The sequence below is a fragment of the Pogona vitticeps genome, chromosome 3 (assembly GCF_051106095.1).
Source record: "Pogona vitticeps strain Pit_001003342236 chromosome 3, PviZW2.1, whole genome shotgun sequence".
Lineage (NCBI taxonomy): Eukaryota > Metazoa > Chordata > Lepidosauria > Squamata > Agamidae > Pogona > Pogona vitticeps.
The window spans coordinates 192,852,638-192,871,227 of NC_135785.1; the positions used below are offsets into that span (position 1 = coordinate 192,852,638).

The 18,590-nt window shown below is 38.4% G+C and overlaps 1 protein-coding gene across 11 annotated transcripts in view; it reads right to left on the minus strand.

The window, feature by feature from the left end:
* DMD (dystrophin) overlaps window positions 1-18,590 on the minus strand; it is a 1,295,019-nt gene that overhangs the window by 777,019 nt on the left and 499,410 nt on the right. For all 11 annotated transcript variants that reach the window (XM_078390471.1, XM_078390476.1, XM_078390472.1 and 8 more), the window contains 2 exons: window positions 10,359-10,509; window positions 214-333 (listed from right to left, as the gene is read on the minus strand). In XM_078390471.1, the coding sequence (XP_078246597.1) occupies window positions 214-333; window positions 10,359-10,509 (271 nt within the window). The remainder of the gene's footprint in view (window positions 1-213; window positions 334-10,358; window positions 10,510-18,590) is intronic.

The window sequence follows — 18,590 nt, forward strand, 5'->3', positions numbered from 1 at the left end:
ACTATAGTATACAGGTTATGTATTTTCTGCAAAAAAGAGAGATAACTTATCTTGCATCACTTTGTTTTATGACACATGCTATTTAAACAATCCTAATTCCAGAAACAAGATGCAAATTCTTCTGTCTCAAGTGTTTCCTGTATTATTATAACTGTTGTTGTTGTTTAATAGAAAAATACATTTTCCCCATAAATTTACCAATATGATCATTACCTGAAGTTGTTGTTCTAATACAGCTGTAACTTTATCTCCACTAGCTTCATCTACTACAACCACCATATGAGTCAGTGAATTAACCTTGACTTGTTCCTGCTCTAAATCTTCTTGGAGAGCCTTTAAGAAAAGATAGAAGAAATAATTACTTACAAATCCTTAAAAATTAAGCACTAAAACAAGTGGTTTATATCGCTGATGAACTGACTTACTAGGACAACATGTGGCAAGTATTACTTATTGTGACAAAACCTTGCAAAACTATATAACTTAATTTAAAGATTTATGCTAAACACAAGTCAAACCATAGCAAAATACAGAAATCACAAATGAATTTATGTGAAAGTGAGTATCATTTCCACAAACCAATAAAAAACTGGAAATCTGAACACACTGATAAATAAGGCTCACAGAAGTTGTAACTAGGCATATTAAAAATGGCCAATGGTGCATATTCACAGGTGTATTTTTATGTGTGTATCTGTAACTTGTACAATTACATTTTTAATAATTGAGTGCAATGTGATTGATCCTTGCATGTTGATGCAAATATCGCCCCAACATACTGCAGCTCAAAGTTACCCTGTTAGGAACTATCCAGCCCAATCTGGGCCAAGATAATTTGGCTGTATAGTCTACATCCTGAGACATAGTTGCCTAGTGAGATGGTAGGTCTTTGGAGGAAGCTGATACATTTGTTATCCTCTCCCTCTCCCCTTCCATATTCCCCCTTTTCCACTGTGATAGAAACTGTCAGATTTGCTTCATAAAGAAATTATCTCCCCACTCCTGTTAGTCAAGATGTACTTATGAGACTGAATCAGACTGAGACTAAAATGAAGGGATCACAGCACGAAAATAGCAAATCAATGCATAATCAAATAACAAAATCTGCCAGGACCAGGGAAAAAAGCCTCTTTCCTCTGGTAGCTCATCATGACTGGAATGCATCTAAAGAAGGGCAGCTATATGAGAAAAAAAGGGCTACTCTGATGCAACTAGCCTAAAGTGATTTTTGCTGGAAACAGAAAAATGTTATGTCAATGGAACAGAATTCATTTTTGTAAGATACAGCATGCCCTCCCCCCAGCATATCTATTTATGCTGACTGAGACACAAGGTTATTTTAGTCAAATATGTGCCTGACAATGCCATCAAAGGGATTGGTTTATAATATAACACACTATAGTTGAATCTACAGGAAAGATAATTATTTTGGACTGAAGAAGGCAGAAAAAACCTTCTCAAAAATAAACAAATAACAACAGCTTAATCTCAGAGAGTTAAAGAAAGATACTTTGTTGCCACACATTTAGACACATTTCAATGACATGGTTCAAACCATGTCTAAATGTGTGGTATTGAAAACTGAATTTGTTTGAACATTCAAACATCCATTTGCTTAGATGTTCATAGAGTGAACAAGACTAAGTTAAGACTCAACAATTTCTCACAAGAGTCACCTTAGTGACTTAGTACATGGGATAAACTATCACATAAACAGAAGCACCACTGCTATCAAGTTTACTGGTGAAATTTATAGTGTGTTCATTTCATTATTTTATTTAAAGAAAATTTATGTCCCATTCTTCCACTCACAATGAGTTCAGAGCAGACTACATGATCAACCCAGAATACAACTGAGAAACTATAGAATTGTATAGTATAAACTCAAAGAATATAAAACAATAACAATTTAACACTACAAAATAACTTAAACAACAGTGAATAAAACATCACATAAGTGTCAACAGTTTAAAATTATGGTTTTCAATCCTTGATCTTCAAGCAATTTTGGATTCCCTGATCAATGGCTGTGCTGGCAGAGACTGAAGTGTGTAACACATGCAGGACCAAAGGTTGAGAATCTCTACCTTCAAAAATGACTGAAGTAAAACTCTGTCCAAAAAGCAGGAAAGACAGAAGCCCTTCTAGAGCCTCAGCACTAAGAAGGTTGTCTCTTGTGCCCATGCACTTGTTGGTCTGGGAGTTCCACCTGAGATAGATGTTGAAGACTGGGCAGATTTTTGGAGGAACAGACTGCCCCAGAAGGTCCAAGACCTTCTTAGGTTTTTTAAAAAAATTCTCTAAAGTAGGGTCAGAGAAAAAAAGACAAATGTCTTAATGATTAGCCACAAGACTGTGTGTGTGTGTGTGTGTGTGTGTGTGGCTCCTACAGAGAACACAGCTATTGAATCCCTGCACCAAGCATATTTGCTGAAACCTTTCCTATTCTACTCTGAGTCAGGGAGAGATGCTTTACAAAGGTTGGGGAGGGTGCCTGCAGTCTCTGCCTTTTTCTTTGCCTGTCCCAGGTAAGTAAGTATGCACGCATGTGCTCATGCATGTGTGTATGCACCTTGGGGCACAGGAAGGGGGACCGTGTAGTGAGGTCATGAGTAATTTCTCAAACACCAGAGGAAAAAAAGTTATGTATGCACTCATACAAATCTTCTTCAGCCCTTTTTTGATTTTTCCAAGTCACCCTATTCATCTTATTTTTATACACCTTTCCTGACAAAGCCCTCTTCATGCTAAATCTCCATGAATGGAAATTAGCCCACATGCTCTAGGGTTCCTTATACATTTAGGTTAAATGGACTACTGTCAGAGGAAAAGCACATCAATTAATTTTCTTTGTTCTTAGTTGGACAACAGAGGAAAACATTAAAACTTCTTGGTGTCAGAAAATGTTAATGCGATCTACTCTAATGTCAGTGGCATCTACTGGTTGACACACCTTATTATAATACAGCATTCTACCAATAAATATTTGTAATTTCCCTCCACTGTTACCAGTGAACAGGGCTGGCACTCAAATTGAGCAGAGAGAGACTTACTGCTAAAAGTAGCAGTGATCTTGAGAGGTTTTTTTTTAGCAACCTGGCCATTCCCATCTCCCTTACCAGGAACATGTAGGTTGCTTGTTGCAGGCAACCAAAATGCCTGTCATTTTTTTATACACAACACCACCGGAAGAGCTTCCAAGTCAGTGGACATAGAGGAGATAGGCCAGTCTCAATCAAATATCAAGTGTGTGGTGCTCTGGTAACATGATGCATTGTCACACACTGCCACCATTCCTGCATTTTAGCATTTGTCTGACCGAAAAGCAATTGTTGGGTAAGCTGCAGTAGCATATTGGTAGACATTGCTGTATGTATCATCTGTCTAGTCCTGTAGCCCAACAGGAAATTTGCTGCCTTCAAGTGAGGTGATAAGAGTCATTTTTTGGCCGGTACTAATGTAAAATTTAATACACATAGGACAGTGTACAAAATAGAGAGGTCATTGTGGTCCCTTGTTTCCCCTAGCAAAATGTTTTGATTTGGGCCTGACAACAGATCAATATGTTTTACTTACAATAGTAAAAACCACCACCACATCAAAAGAGACAGATTCTCAGAAGACATTAACTATAAGCTCAATAATAATCAGTTTGTTCCATGCTTAAAGGAACAGAATACCTATAAACATCTAGGCATCTACAAAAATCTCAACATAAACCCCAAGGGACTTAAATCATTGTTGAGGAACAAGTACTTTGATGCAGTGAAGGCAGTATTCAAAAGAGAACTTAGTGCAAATGGAAAGAGTACTGCTATTAATACCTGGGCAACTACAATGTTAACATATTTTGGAACTGTTGGCTGGAGGTACAGTAAACTTGATGAATTAAATAGGAAAACTGGAGTCTTCCTGTCAAAATATTGGTACCATTATCCAAAGGCATGGACAGAGTGCCTTTATTTGCCATAGAGCATGGGTTAATGAGGACTTGCTGACCTCAAGAAACTGTGCATGGGTCAAATAAGTTGCAAAGAAACCAAGTTGCAAAGATGATTTTTAAGCAGTTGTCTAAATTTTATCAGTTGCCCTTGTCTTTTTCCTCCATATTATAAATTCCAGCCACCTCCAGTTTTACAAAATGAAACTTTTATAATGTACTGGGACAAGCAAATTGTCACAGATAGAACAGTTGATTTTAATAAGCTGGATATTATACTTCCGGATAAACAACAAAGAAAATCATACCTTCTAGTAGGTGGAGATCCATCAGCAAGCTATCTAAAAATTACAGAAACTACAAAAATTGTGAAGTATAAATATTGAAGCAAAAACTTAAAATGGCTGTTGTGGGTTTTTCGGGCTCTTTGGCCGTGTTCTGAAGGTTGTTCTTTCTAACATTTCGCTATTCTCTGTGGCCGGCATCTTCAGAGGGCAGCACTCTGTCCTCTGAATATGCCAGCCACAGAGACTGGTGAAACGTTAGGAAGAACAACCTTCAGAACACGGCCAAAGAGCCCGAAAAACCCACAACAACCATTAGATCCCGGCCGTGAAAACCTTTGTGAAAAACTTAAAAGATAATGGAAGCAATATCAGGTCATCTTCCTCTGCATACTAATTTCAGCAACTGGAGTTGCTTCATAATTTTTGGCTACCAACTTAAAATAATTGCCAGTATCTGCTAAAATGCTTCCAAAAATCCAAATATCAGTGATTTTTCAAACATGTCATCAGACCCGCAAATGTCTAGAATGTGGCCTCTTATTTTTAGACTTTACCTTTTCAATGTAGTAGTAGCAATTGTAATAATAGTAGTAGTAATACTAGACAGATCTTAATGACTTCAGAAGACATGACTTAAGCACAAACCAAGCCTATCCCTTTGATAAAAAAATCAAATATAGTAAGAGAAACATTTCAGACACAGAAGGCTAAAGCTGTCCTAATAGTATCATTGATTTTTGTATCTATACTGAGGACATTTTAGGTAACTGGGTTATCATGTCATCTCCCAAGCACCAGAAGATTCTTTATTATGTACTATCAAAACATTAAAACTAATGTGGATGTTCTGGTCTTAATAGTGAGACATTTTATACATCCTGATTTATTTAACTGAATGATCAGTGATTTAGAGGCTGTTTCCTCTGTCTTGGTTAAGAAAGAGAAATGAAACATCAGGAACTGTGCCAAGTCTAAAATTTGACAAATGAGGCAAATAATGCAAGCTATAAGTAACCATTAATGCAACATTTACTTTCAAGGGCAAAAAAATTAATCATCCTTTTCAGGAAGAAAATGAAAGGTTACAAAACATATAAAGATGAATTGAAGGAACAGAATGTGATGGGAACGGATAATGCAACCAAAAAGAAATATTTTCTTCCTTTTGCTGTCCTCTTTCACATATTAGGGATCAAGACTAGATCCATCAACTTGCCTGCTGTTTTGAAGGCTCTATTTGAATGAAATGTTCCTATTTAAACAGAAAACTGTGGTGCAAAATAGCATCAGAGATACAGAATAAAACTCATCACATCAGTAAAACTTCTAGCTAGTGAGGTAAATCTATATGGTTATTTATACAGGTATATTATACAGGTGAGGATGATATAAAAAAAACCCTTTTCTCAGTGTTGAGTACGATTGCAAGCATTTTCATGTATTTTTCACAATCTGGGACTTTTTTGTGGAAAGTATGTGTAAGTATTTTTTTGCATAAAATTATCTTTTTTATGCATAAAATTATCTTTCCCCTGCAAAAATAAGAGATAATAGAGATAATGTTGCTGCTACTGAAAAAAAAATCCTGATATTTTCTCTTTGGCAGAAATGTTAAATGGTGGTGGATCTTTTTTTACAGTGGGGAAGACAGAAAATGTCTCAACATATAAAAATGTCTCTTTTTGTCAAGAACAAGAAAAATGGCAAGTATAAATTACATACTTACTTGTGATATATTGGGGTAAAACCTACTGGTGTAAACTTATGCCATGGCAGGTAATGATGTCAACATCTAGCACCAGTAAAATGTACATGAATTGAAAGCTTTCTCTCCCAGCCTTTCATGTTCTGACTTGCTCTAGGGCTCCCTTCTCCCTTGAAGAAGACCTTGGGGGTTACAGGATGGGGGTGGACCCTCAATAGTCAAAGATTGCCACCTGTATTGCCACCAGCAGAGTTTGTTGCAGAATTCTTTTCTGATCCTACCTGGAGATTCCTGGTATTCCATGGTAGTCTACCCTGACTAACCTTGCATAGCTTCTAAACCAGACAAGATGTAGTGTATTCAGGATAATGTAACTCATGTGTCCAAGTACTGTACATTTATTCAAACAGGCAAAAGTGTCTTACTTTACGATTTAATTTAGCCCTATTCAAGTATTTTACTTAGGTGCAGAATCAGCATAGAAATAAGAAGAGGGACTGAAACTACCAGCATTCTCTAGGCAGCATGACCTGTCTCATAACATATATGAAAATGCTTTTCAAGGAAAACACAAGCCTCATCCCCACAAAAAATTAATGGGTTGACATACATGATATGCACATGAAAAGAAAAAGAAATCTTTCATTTCAATCACTTAATAAAATCTTCCTCAGATTTTATTGTTCCCTTACTGCTTACTGGAAGTAGCTATTGTTTAAAAAAAAGAAAGAAAGAAACAACCTCACTATTGACTGGGTGTTCGATTCCCATTGTGTCTCCGTGAAAGAAGCTGGACTTAATGATCCACTGGGTCCTTTCCAGTTTTGCAGTTCTAATAAGATGGTGAAAATACTCATAAAAATGCTAGATGGTAAGGCTAACATTTGCATTACTTGGTTCATATACAGCAATGCAAAGCAGCAGCTCCTGTTTGTGTCTGCGTGATTCAAAATGTCATGATATATTAACGTCTATTCCAAGACACAAAAGGAGGAGTTAAGTTGATTCTTCATATTGATTATATGCCCCTTCCACTGTGGAGCTGCACGGATACTTTTGTTATTTTTGATATCAATTGTACTGTGTTATTAGAGAGTGTAGAAATTAAACAGGACTTTTTCCCCCCCAACATTTTCCAGAATATCTGAAGGTGAATAATGAATTAAGTTACAAAGCATTCTATATTATTAAGTTACGATAGAGTGAATTACAATGAAGCCATTCACTTCTCTGTTCCCTCAGCAACTGATGAATTGGGACAGCAGGAAGCATAAGAAGAGTACCTTTGAGATCAAAAGACAGAATCTGGAACTCACTGTAGAAAAAATATTTCCCATTTTTAAGATAAGGAAAGCTGTCAGCACTAACAGCACTAGAGAGCTCCTTTTGGACCTAGAGATTTCTTCATATGTTTGCATAGGGTGAGCAGAGAATGTACGGCGACATAATAATTTATTCTTCACAGTTCAACATTTCATATTGCATGACTTCCTTATGTACAACACTAGTATCTCGTAATCCTTTTTAAAGGTTCCCTGAAAAATAAACTTCCATTTACTGTATTTGTAAAGTTCTTTATAGTTTATCCCTATCCTTCAGGATGTATCAAGCTGTTTAACATAGGTTAAAACCGGGAGTCAAAAACATGTTGCTCCCCATATGTTGATGAATTCAAATTCCCGTCAGACCCAACCAAAATGAGCAATGGTCACGCCTGATGTGAAAAATATTTGTGAAACTGAGTCCGAAAAATGTGGGCTGCACATTTCCTGAATTAAATACATTCACTCAGAGGATTTTAAGGATTTTGCTTCAACTCCTAATGAGGGGTGATTACATAAAATCTCATCAGTAATGTTACAGATTTGTATGGAATTAAGTGGCCATCTGGTTCATTTTTAGCAAATTTCACAAACTTTTAGTTGATATAAAGTCTTGTTCTTGTAGTGTATCATGTAGGAATCCCAAATTTATACCCATTGGTTTTATAGTAACGCGGCCTGAATTCAATTGTTATTTTTCAATACACCATTCAAACTTAATGCTGAATGGGAAGTCAACTCTCATGTAAATTCCACTGATTCGATGGGCTTAATCTAATTGGAACTATAAGTAGGATTTAGGCCTACATTCTTTTTACATGGTTCATCTCCCTGACACAAATTATACAAGCTGAGCCGCTGAAACTTTAGGAACAGGATACATTGTGGAGAGCAGGTTGGAGAGAAAATTCTCACACCTAAGAGAATAGGAAGAGGGTCAGAAGTGGACATACTGTATGTGATTTTGTACCTTTGGGTCATTTTAAGGAGAAAGGTGGGGTAAAAATATTTTCAATAAATAAAGTAAATAGTCTTGATGTTTTAATTCAAATAGGAAGTTGTTACATCAGCAACACTTCTTATTTCCCACTGCCAATTTTACATAGACATTTTATCTGAAATCAATAGCAGCCTGTGAAAATATGCAAAATGGATTTAGGCTGGCAACTTTAATTCTCCATATACAACAGAAGTATTATGAAAGATCTTCATACATACAGTGGTGCCCCGCATAGCGACAATAATCCGTGCAGCAAAAATCATCGCTATGCGGATTCGTCACTATGCGAAATTAAAAAACCCATAGGAATGCATTGAAACCCCTTCAATGCCTTCCTATGGGCTTAAAACTTACCTTTTAAGCGAAAATCCTCCATACGGCGGCCATTTTAGCTGCCCGGTAAGCAAGGAATCCGTCCCTGTTTTACCCGGCGGCCATTTTGGAAACTGCCGATCAGCTGGGGAAAAATCATTGCTATGCGAAAATCGGTAAGCGAAACAGATTCATCGTTAAACGGGGTGCCTGTTATGCGAGGCACCACTGTATAACAGAAACTGTGAAAGGACACAACAAACCACAGTTTTACCTAATGCCTTTGTTCACTATATGCTGGCTTCTTGTTTATATAATTAAATTCATTTTTCAAAAATACTCCACATTTTTCCCATACAAAGGCAAGGCACTCAGTTTGAATACTTTACAGCACTCAGGGGCTGCATGCTCAGAGTTCCAGCACTGCTAATGAGATCAGAAATCCCAATTATAATAACTAATAGTGGCGATTTGCTACTAGAGAACTCTAGAAGGAAAGCACAAAATAGCAAAAGAAAGAAACAAGGGAATAATAAAATCTGAAATGTTATTATTGTATTTTGCAGTAAATAGCATACTGTAATTCTCTTTTCCCTTACCATCCTAGCCCACTGTTTATTCTGTGAATAATGGCTGTGAGTGAGAAAAAAAGAAATACGACAACAATCCCAATCTTGTTGAAAGGAAATTCAAAACTTCCTTGTTGTGTTCTTCAGAACAGTTCAATTCAGTTTTGTTCATTTAAGTCTAGATTTGCACATTACAAATACACATTGATGTGTTTCATATCAAAACTATATTAAAGGACTATGTCAACATTTACTCAGAGATGAACATTATTTCTTAATGGCTCCTAGGGACAAAGGTAGGAATGCCATCAGTTACTCCCGCCAATGTCCCTTCATATAACCTCCAGCTGTAAATTGCCACATTATGGTACACCAGTTGTGTACAATAGGAAATCGCCACATTATCCTCCTAATTTGTGATAATTAACCACTGAACATTATACCAGTATTGTCGAGATTGTTAGCATTTAAAATCAGAGCATAAGATCTTCTCCTTACGAAGGTTTGGACCAGAAGCTGCAGAACGCAAGCATAACAGTCAAGATAGAACTGTGAAGGGCACACTAACCAGCCTCTTAATTTATACTACAGTGGTACCTCACTTAATGACATTAATTCGTTCCAGCGAAATCGCTGTAGAGCGAAAACGTCATAAAGCAAAATTAAAAAACCAATTGAAACGCATTGAAACCCAGTTAATGCATCCCAATGGGCTAAAAACTCACCATCCAGTGAAGATCCTCGATACAGCGGCCATTTTCGGTGCTTGTATAGTGAAGAATCTGTCCCTAAGCACAGCGAGGAGCCATTTTGAGCAGCCGGTGGCCATTTTGAAAACCCAACAATCAGTTGTTTTGATCGTTGTAATGCAAAGAATCAGTTCCCGAAGCAGGGAACCGATCTTCACAAAGCGAAAAATCCCCATTTAGACCATCATTTTGCGATCGCAATTGCGATCACAAAAACATCGTCATGAAGCGAATTTGTCATAATGTGGGGTAATAATTAAGCGGGGCATGACTGTACCTCCAACCAATGAAATTAGTGGTTCACCTCATGGTAGCTAATTCCACACAGCCATGTCCTTCTTGTCATATAGGCAGTGACTAAATAACTCCACCTGCACTAACCAATTGTTAATTATATTTCTTCTTCTTCTTAAAGACCTAACAAAGATGTTGGAAATATGCAATAGAAATCTGGGCAGATGAACTGAAGTTTACCTTATGTTCTTCCACCTGCCGCTTCAGGTCCTCCAGATCAGGCCCCAGTGGTTCTGCTTCTATTCTTGCTGTTCTTTCTTCTGTTTTAGCTAACCAGTGAGACAACTGGCTTAGCTGCTGATTCTGTAAATCCATTAGAATTCGGTGTAAACTAGAAAAAAAAAACCACAACAATGAGTTAATAGGTAGATGTGCAATTAGGCATGTGAGTCCCTTAGGCTACAAACAAATATTAACCACACAAGTTCATGTATTGGCTACAAGAAGATTGGAAAAACAAGCTACAGAGCAGGCTGAGGTGGCTTTCACGTGCTGTAGCAAGGCTAAGAGATGGCTTTTGTATAATCAGCTCAAATGGAATTAAAGTGGAGGTTCTACACAATATTGAATATAGCACATATTCCCCATTGCCGACCCAACTTAGCAATGATTGCTTGTAGAGTGGGGATAAAATGATAATAAATTTGAAACTTGTTATTTCACTTCAAATGTTTTGTTTTTATTGGGGGGTTGGTGGGAGGCAAAACAGTTGGAAGCTCCAAATAAAGTGTTTGCTCTTCCCTTCCTTAACCAGAAATCCTTCCTGGCTTTCCAGCAGAATAGAATTAAGAACTGGAAACAACTATTTGACTCTCTGATTTATTTTTGCCCTGTCTTATTTTTTTCACCACCTTTCTCATTTTTAATGCAAACTACTTCATTTCCGTTGTCAGCTTCCTTACAGCACATTCTTAACCCCTTCTCTTAGTTTCCCCTTCCCTTCATGGGAAGCCGTCCTCAGTTTAAACACTGAATTGTTGGGGTTTTTTAAAACACTTTCTCAATTTAAAAAAAAAATCAATGTTGACAAAAGCTCTGATCTTATTTCCTTTCCTGACTTGGGTATATGGACCTTCCACTATCTTGATTACATGGTCCCTGTTCTTCATACTTCACTCAAATGTGTTTTGATTAAAAACATGCCTGCCCCAAATCAGCTCAAAAAGATAGACAGTAACATGTCTTCAAGAACAAAGAAAGGTTTGCAGTTGGAAACAGTATTATCATTATCGTCAGTACAGTATCTGAGCCAAATTTCCCTGGAAATTCATTTTCCTGAAGCTCTTGTTCCACAGAAACAGAAATTATTCACAAGAATGTTTTCAAACAGGAACCCAAAGCAACAGTGGTAAAAGACAGTGGACATCAGCTGTACATATTCAAAACAAGGCATACATTTATAGAATGGACTGCTATTCGTAACAGCAACTCAACTTATTTAAGAGAAACAGTCTTAAAAATATATCTTTATGAGTCAAGGGAAGTGCCATAAGTAAGCTTTTCAAAATATAACACTGTATCTTGCCATTCCATGTGAACCTGTACAATTAGCCTGAAATAGTAAGGAACAAGTTTGAGATGTGGATTTTTTTTTGTTGCCTTTTAAAATAAAAATGATGGGAGAAAAAACCTAAAGGGCATTTTATTAAAAGATCAGATCCAAAAATTTCCCTATGACATATGTGGGGGATGGGAAACAATGACAGAAATTAGCAGGGCAATCCTGTTCACTCTAGGAAGCCCCACTGAGTTCAATGTTCTAGCAAATCTGCAAATATAAATCAGTGGCATAAATTGTGTATCTGTTAGGGAGAAGTATTTTTCTTCTAGTTATTGGGCAAATTCCACAAATGCCTGGTTTAATCACTTTTTCTTATAGCTTCAGCCTCTTCATTGTTTATTGATTGCATTCACAGTATATCTTGTCTTTCCCAGCGGGAGATCAAAGGAGCGTACATGACTCTTCTCAATGCATTCTCATGACAAATTGCAAGGACTTCAGGGGGAAAATTCTATGTCAATTTTCTGTATTCCTGTGTAATATTTTACTCAGAAATATATAATTTCCTAGACAAGACTAGAGTACTCAAGTGTATGCAGAGGCAGCACTTTGTGAGAGCATCCGAACAGTAACAGTAATAATGGCTATGATGATAATGGCTAGTCACACAGCAACACAAAGATACTTGTTCGCATGGCATATTTGCATGTTCCAGCTCCTCACTCAAAAGGGAGAACCAACTCAAGCTGCACAGAGAATGAGTGTAAACTGAGGTGTGTGAAAACAGTATCAAAACACTTGGTCGGAAACATATTTATCTTTTCCAGCAAAAATCCGGCATGCAAAAATGAAGACATTCAAATTTTATTTATTTATTTATTTATTTATTTATTTATTTATTTATTTATCTATCTATCTATCTATCTATCTATCTATCTATCTATCTATCTATCTATCTATCTATCTATCTATCTATCTATCTATCTATCTATCTATCTATTTGATTTTTATCCCACCTTTTTAGACACATGTCTACTCAGGGCGGCTCACAATAAATTATTCATAAAAACAATTAAAACAACGATTTACATTGACAATGGATATCAATGCACCTCAAATCTATTATAAGAATACTGTAATACAATTAACTAAAAGTTAGGTGTGCCACCATGAAGGATTGATGTTCGCCCTTGTTAAACTGTAATATAACTTGGATATAAATTTATTATTGGGAAAAGGAAGTTATTACAAGGACCTTGTTATTTGTAACTATTTACTTCTAAGCCCTAGCTTCTTCTCACAGTTACATAAGGCAAAGAAAACTGATGTCTAAACAGCCAAAATTGCATTTATGCTGTGTTCTGGACCATTCGGTGGCATTTAGTATCAGAGACCATAGTATCCTGCTGGATTGCCTGGCTAGATGTGTACCGACATTCCCTCTAGGGCATGCAGGTGTACTGCACTGCATTGGGCAAATGCAGTCTAGCCAGTGTTTTCACCCACTTGCTTCTGGTCACAGCTGGAATCCCATTTGCAGGGGGCAGAGCCTCAACATAGTGCACAGGAAAATTAGAGGGTGTACTTGTTGGGTACTAAGAGCACTGAATAATGATGACGCATGTACAAGGATGAATAATGATGATGGATGACCTGTGACATCCCTCATGGCTCCATCTTATCCCCTATATCAGTGGTCTCCAACCTTGGGCCTCCAGATGTGATACATCCTAAATAGGTGAGAACAATGGATTTAGTAAATCCCCACCATCTCCACCTTTCTTTTGTTTGAAAAGAGTATACTGGAAAAGCTTACTTTCTTGAAATATATTCAAGAAAAATATTATTTCCTATAATGCAGTGGTCTCCAACCTTGGGCCTCCAGATGTTCTTGGACTTCAGCTTCCAGAAATCCTGGCCAGCAGAGGTGGTGGTGAAGGCTCTGGGGGTTGTAGTCCAAGAACATCTGGAGGCCCAAGGTTGGGGACCACTGCCCTATATCATTTATTATCTATATGAAGCTGCTATGTGAAAGGTCATTTGTTGCTTTGGGGTGGGACATCACCAACATACTAATATTACCCAGCTCTATTGCTTTTTGTCTGCCAACACTGAGGAAGCAGTCAGGACCTCTGACTGTTGCCTGAAATTGATAACTGACTGGAAAGGCTGAACAAGCTGGGACTAAATGGACAAGATGGACATGCTGCTAGTTAATAGAAACTCAGATTTGGGAATCAAGATTCAACTTGTTTTAGAAGTGGTTGTGCTCCCACTGTCAGGTCAGCTTACACTGGTTGTCAGTTGCTTACTGAGCTCAATTCAATATGTTGCTTTTAATCTTTAAGGTCCTAAATGGTTTAGATCTTGGCTACCTGTGAGACCAGCTGTCTCTTTATAAGCCTAGCAGGAGGTTAAAATCTTCGCAAGCACCCAGGAGAGGGTTTTCTCTTGTATAGCCCCCTGACTATGGAATGCCTTCCACCCCAAGTGCTTTCACTCTGATCTTAAAAAGGGAATTAAACCACATATTTTTAGATGGGAGTACGATATTTAACCTGCTCTGCTATGTTATTTTTAACTGTACCTTTGCTGGTTTTAATGATTTTAATGTATTTGGTTGACTTCAATGGTCTACGAGGGGGTGGTTCACAAAATTTTACTAATTTTTAATTAAATGTGGTTTCATCCACTTTTATTCTTTCAAAAGTCTGTGCGCTGTCTTGAGCACTGCCTTTTAGTGGGAAAGTGGGGCATAAATGTAACAAATAAAAATAAATATTCACATATTCACATTGATTTGTGCAAACATTTTGTTCATGATAATATGTAAATTGTTATACTCTTTATTTAAAGACTGGTTTAGGATTCACTACACCCAACAGGAAGACACCCGTTAACTTACTGGAAAGATGAAAAGACTCTTCATAGAGTGATGAGAAAAGTCACACATTTTAAAAAGGACAGTGCAAAGTGAATTAGTACATTTAAGACACAGAGAAGGAATTGTCAGGTCTTAAAATCTGGGGGGGAGAGATCTGCTGTATTTTGCTTTCCTTCAGTTTTTCGAACCAGTAGAATGCAACACAAAACCACAAAACCAACACAATGCTTTTACTGGAGAATTTATGCATTACAGCCATGTTCTAGTGAGCTTAATTAAGGCTTGGTTAGAAAATGGGAAGAGAAATGATTTAATTGTTAGAAATTAAATGTCCAATGTTTTTGAAAATGGTACAACTGATTACCCTAGATATAGCAATGGGGAAATATAGCAAGTCTTATTTTGAGAAGGGTCATATGCAAAGAGAGACTGATTACATTATGATGTGGCAGCACTGCTAAGCATCAATTTCCTAGCAAAAGTTTTGCAACAATAGCATCCTAAAAGAAAGGATTCAAAAATAAGTGTCAGTAGGATCCCCTCTTCCAATCCTTCCTTTTCATATAAAATAACTGCACACCTTAAATTACCAGGCCCTTCTCAGTCTGGAAAACAGGCAGCTTCCTGAAGATTAGTTGTTTCCTTTGTGCATTTACCACTCAGACCCCCCCCCCCACAACTGCTCACCAGACTTGCTGATGACCCATAGGGTCAAAAAATGTTTTTTGTGGGGTTTCCCATCACTGCCAGGGATTTGGAGAGTGAAATCTCTCATCCATCCTGCACTGTCTTCTTGTATCCTAGTAAACCAATACCTACTGCTGTTGCTCTCCTGTGAACAGTTTCACATGCCGGTGGAGATAACTAGTTGTCAAAAAGCAGCACTGCTTGAGAGCGCAGCACAGTACCCACTGTTCATGTGTTGCTGTCTCTCTGAATGATAATTTCTTTGCAACTCAGCAGATGTGACAATTTCTGCATCAGTGCTTTTCTCATAATTAGGGAAATGAGCAAAGACTCAAGAGTAAAACATTTGAAGCATGTTTTATTGGAAGACCATTAGATACCTAAAAGAGGTTAAATAAAATGAAAGTTTAGGGACAGGCCTAGAAGTATGCAGATTGAGACAGTCATCTCAGATACAGAGCAGCAGGGAAAGGATAGATCTGCAGACATCATATAGTCTGTCCTGTGCCCTAAGGTGCAGTGCACTAATGTTGAAGTAAGGGTCAAAGTAGACTATTCAGATAGCACAGCCTTAGAAGCTGAAAGCATGTTAATATTCTAGAGATCCAATTCCCTCCAAGTGTCACGCTGAGCAGTCAGACTTTGTTTACCATCCGAAAACTAAAAACAAAGCATGCTGACTTGCAGACTATGAGAAGTGAGAGGAACTTGTACAGCGTTAGACACCTTTCTAACAATATACTATCTGTGCCATCTGGTTTGAGTTCAAATTTTAGCAGCCAGTCTGGTCAGATAGCTGCATGAAATCAGGGTAGGGCCCATCTTTGCAAAATATGTTGCAAAGCTTTGTAATGACATTGCACTATCTCTCTCTTTCACCAGCATTGTCTTCCTGTCTCCTACTAGGTATTTATGTGCATGCAAGAGTAACTGCAAAAGTTTCTGCTCCTAACTGACAAGCTGCTGGTTGCATATTGGTTTTGGGATTGCTCTGCACAGCGTGCAGATGAGACGAGCGCTGGCAAGTGACGTCAAGGCCGGGGGGGGGCCTTGGAGGAGACTTCATCTTGTCTGCCTCCCCCAAGACTGGCCTCTTTTGATCACCGACTTTGTGGCCCACCCGCCTGCCCCTTACTTCAAGGCTGAATGGGATTTTTTGGTCTGCCTCCATAATTGGTATGTATCAGGAGGCAGGCGGGGGGGTGCCCATTCCATTCTTACTTCAGGTTAAATAGGTAATGTGGGGAAGACAAAGTATTTAAAGCTGCCTTTGAAGACAGTCCGACGACTGGACCTGGTTCAGAATCGAGCTGCATGGCTGGTGAGTGGTGGGGCCGCTAGGGGACACATCAAGCTGATTCAGTTTAAATTACATTGGCTACCAGTCGCTGGTGTGCTCTGGTCCATGGGGTCACAAAGTGTCAGACATGACTAAATGACTAAACAACAACAACAACAAACCAGTTGCTGCCTGTGCCCAAGTCAAAGTGCTTGTTTTGACATATAAAACCCTAAATGGCTTGGGCCCTGGATACCTAAAGCAGTGGTCCCCAACCTTGGGCCTCCAGATGTTCTTGGACTTCAACTCCCAGAAATCCTGGCCAGCAGAGGTGGTGGTGAAGGCTTCTGGGAGTTGTAGCCCAAGAACATCTGGAGGCCCAACGTTGGGGACCACTGACCTAAAGGACTGCCGCCTTCCATATGAACCTACCTGGCAATTAAGATCTAGCCAGGGGGCCCTCCTGAAAGAGCCATCTCTCAAGGAGGTAAGAGGGATGGCTTGTAGATAAAGGGCCTTTTCAGCAGCTGTCCTCAGACCATGGAATGCCTTCCTGAGGGAGATTCATCTGGTGCCAACGTTTTTGATGTTTTGGCACCAGGTCAAAACCTTCCTGTTCCAGAAGGTTTTTAATTGAAATAATATCAACTGTGGGTCTGATGGCAATTTTTAGAGCACTGTATTTTTAACTGTATTTTGATTGTTTTATCTTTTTATCTTTTTACTGTAGTTAAATTATTGTAAGCCACCCAGAGACCTTTGGGTAGTGTGGGTGGCATATTAATAGATAGATAGATAGATAGATAGATAGATAGATAGATAGATAGATAGATAGATAGATAGATAGATAGATAGATAGATAGATAGATAGATAGATAGATAGATAGATAGATAGATATTTAAGTCACAGCTGCGGTTAGTGTGGAGGGTAAGAGATTTGACGAGTTCCCTTGGGAGACCCGAGGAGGGTGTCAATCAGCCCATTTCCCTGATTGGTAGAACAAGGAGTTATATGAAGGCGAATGGGAGTTAAGAGAATCTCCCAGGTGGTGTGCACCTAGGGTCACGTGGCTCGGTAACTGAAGCAGCAGGAGGATTCCTGCAGATTGGGGGGGGGGGGGCTGAAGACATGCTAGTCAGAGGCAGTGCACTTCAGCAACAGGAACTCGCCCTTGGTGGACTGATCCAGCTGTTAATGGTACATTGGAGTCAGAGGATAATTTCACACTACAGTAGGCCCCCTTGGAAAGGGGGAACTCAATGTTTTAATAATTTATTTATTTATTTATTTATTTTATTATTGGATTTATATCCCGCCCTTCTAGACAGAAGTCTATTCTAGTTAATAAAGTTGTGGCCCTAGTTTTATCCAACACCTTTGTCTCATCTCTTTATTCCAGGCTGGGCGGGCAATGTCTGGTCAGACATCCAACTGTAGACCCACAATGTGCCTATAACACAGCATCCAGTCAATTGGCCACAATTAGTCTTCCACATTTTCTCTTACATGAACATAAATGCGCAGCAAAAATTTGTGCATTTCTATTCACAATTCCAAATGCCAGGAAATGGCCTAATATTGCTTGTGTCCATGTTGCCAGCAGGAAAAAGGATGCCAAGTATTACCTAGCAAAGAGCAGCCTGAATTTTGCTAACACCAATGTCTGCAGTCAGGATGGTCTACTAGATAGTGTTTTGTGTCTACTGTCATTCAGAACGAAACATCTAGAAGGAGAAAATCCTAGAACCTGACTTCTTTTCATAAGTTAACCACTTCTCATGCAAACAGTAATCCAATTGCCAGGGCTGTTTTTCAACAAGTTCTCTAGGTATCTATTGTTGGGAGCCACAAAGGAATCAAAATACTTAGAAGAAATGTGTCTTTCAGATTAACTGAACACACTCAAGTACACATCTGTGCAGCTGGAAAGTATTGCACTGTTAATTCCCAAGGCATTGACATGAATGTGGAATGCTTCTGCCCCATACATAGCGTGAGTAACCATTTGTATTGTGAAAGAAGTCTCAGCCAATGTTCCTTCAGAGTCAATGTTCTTTTAT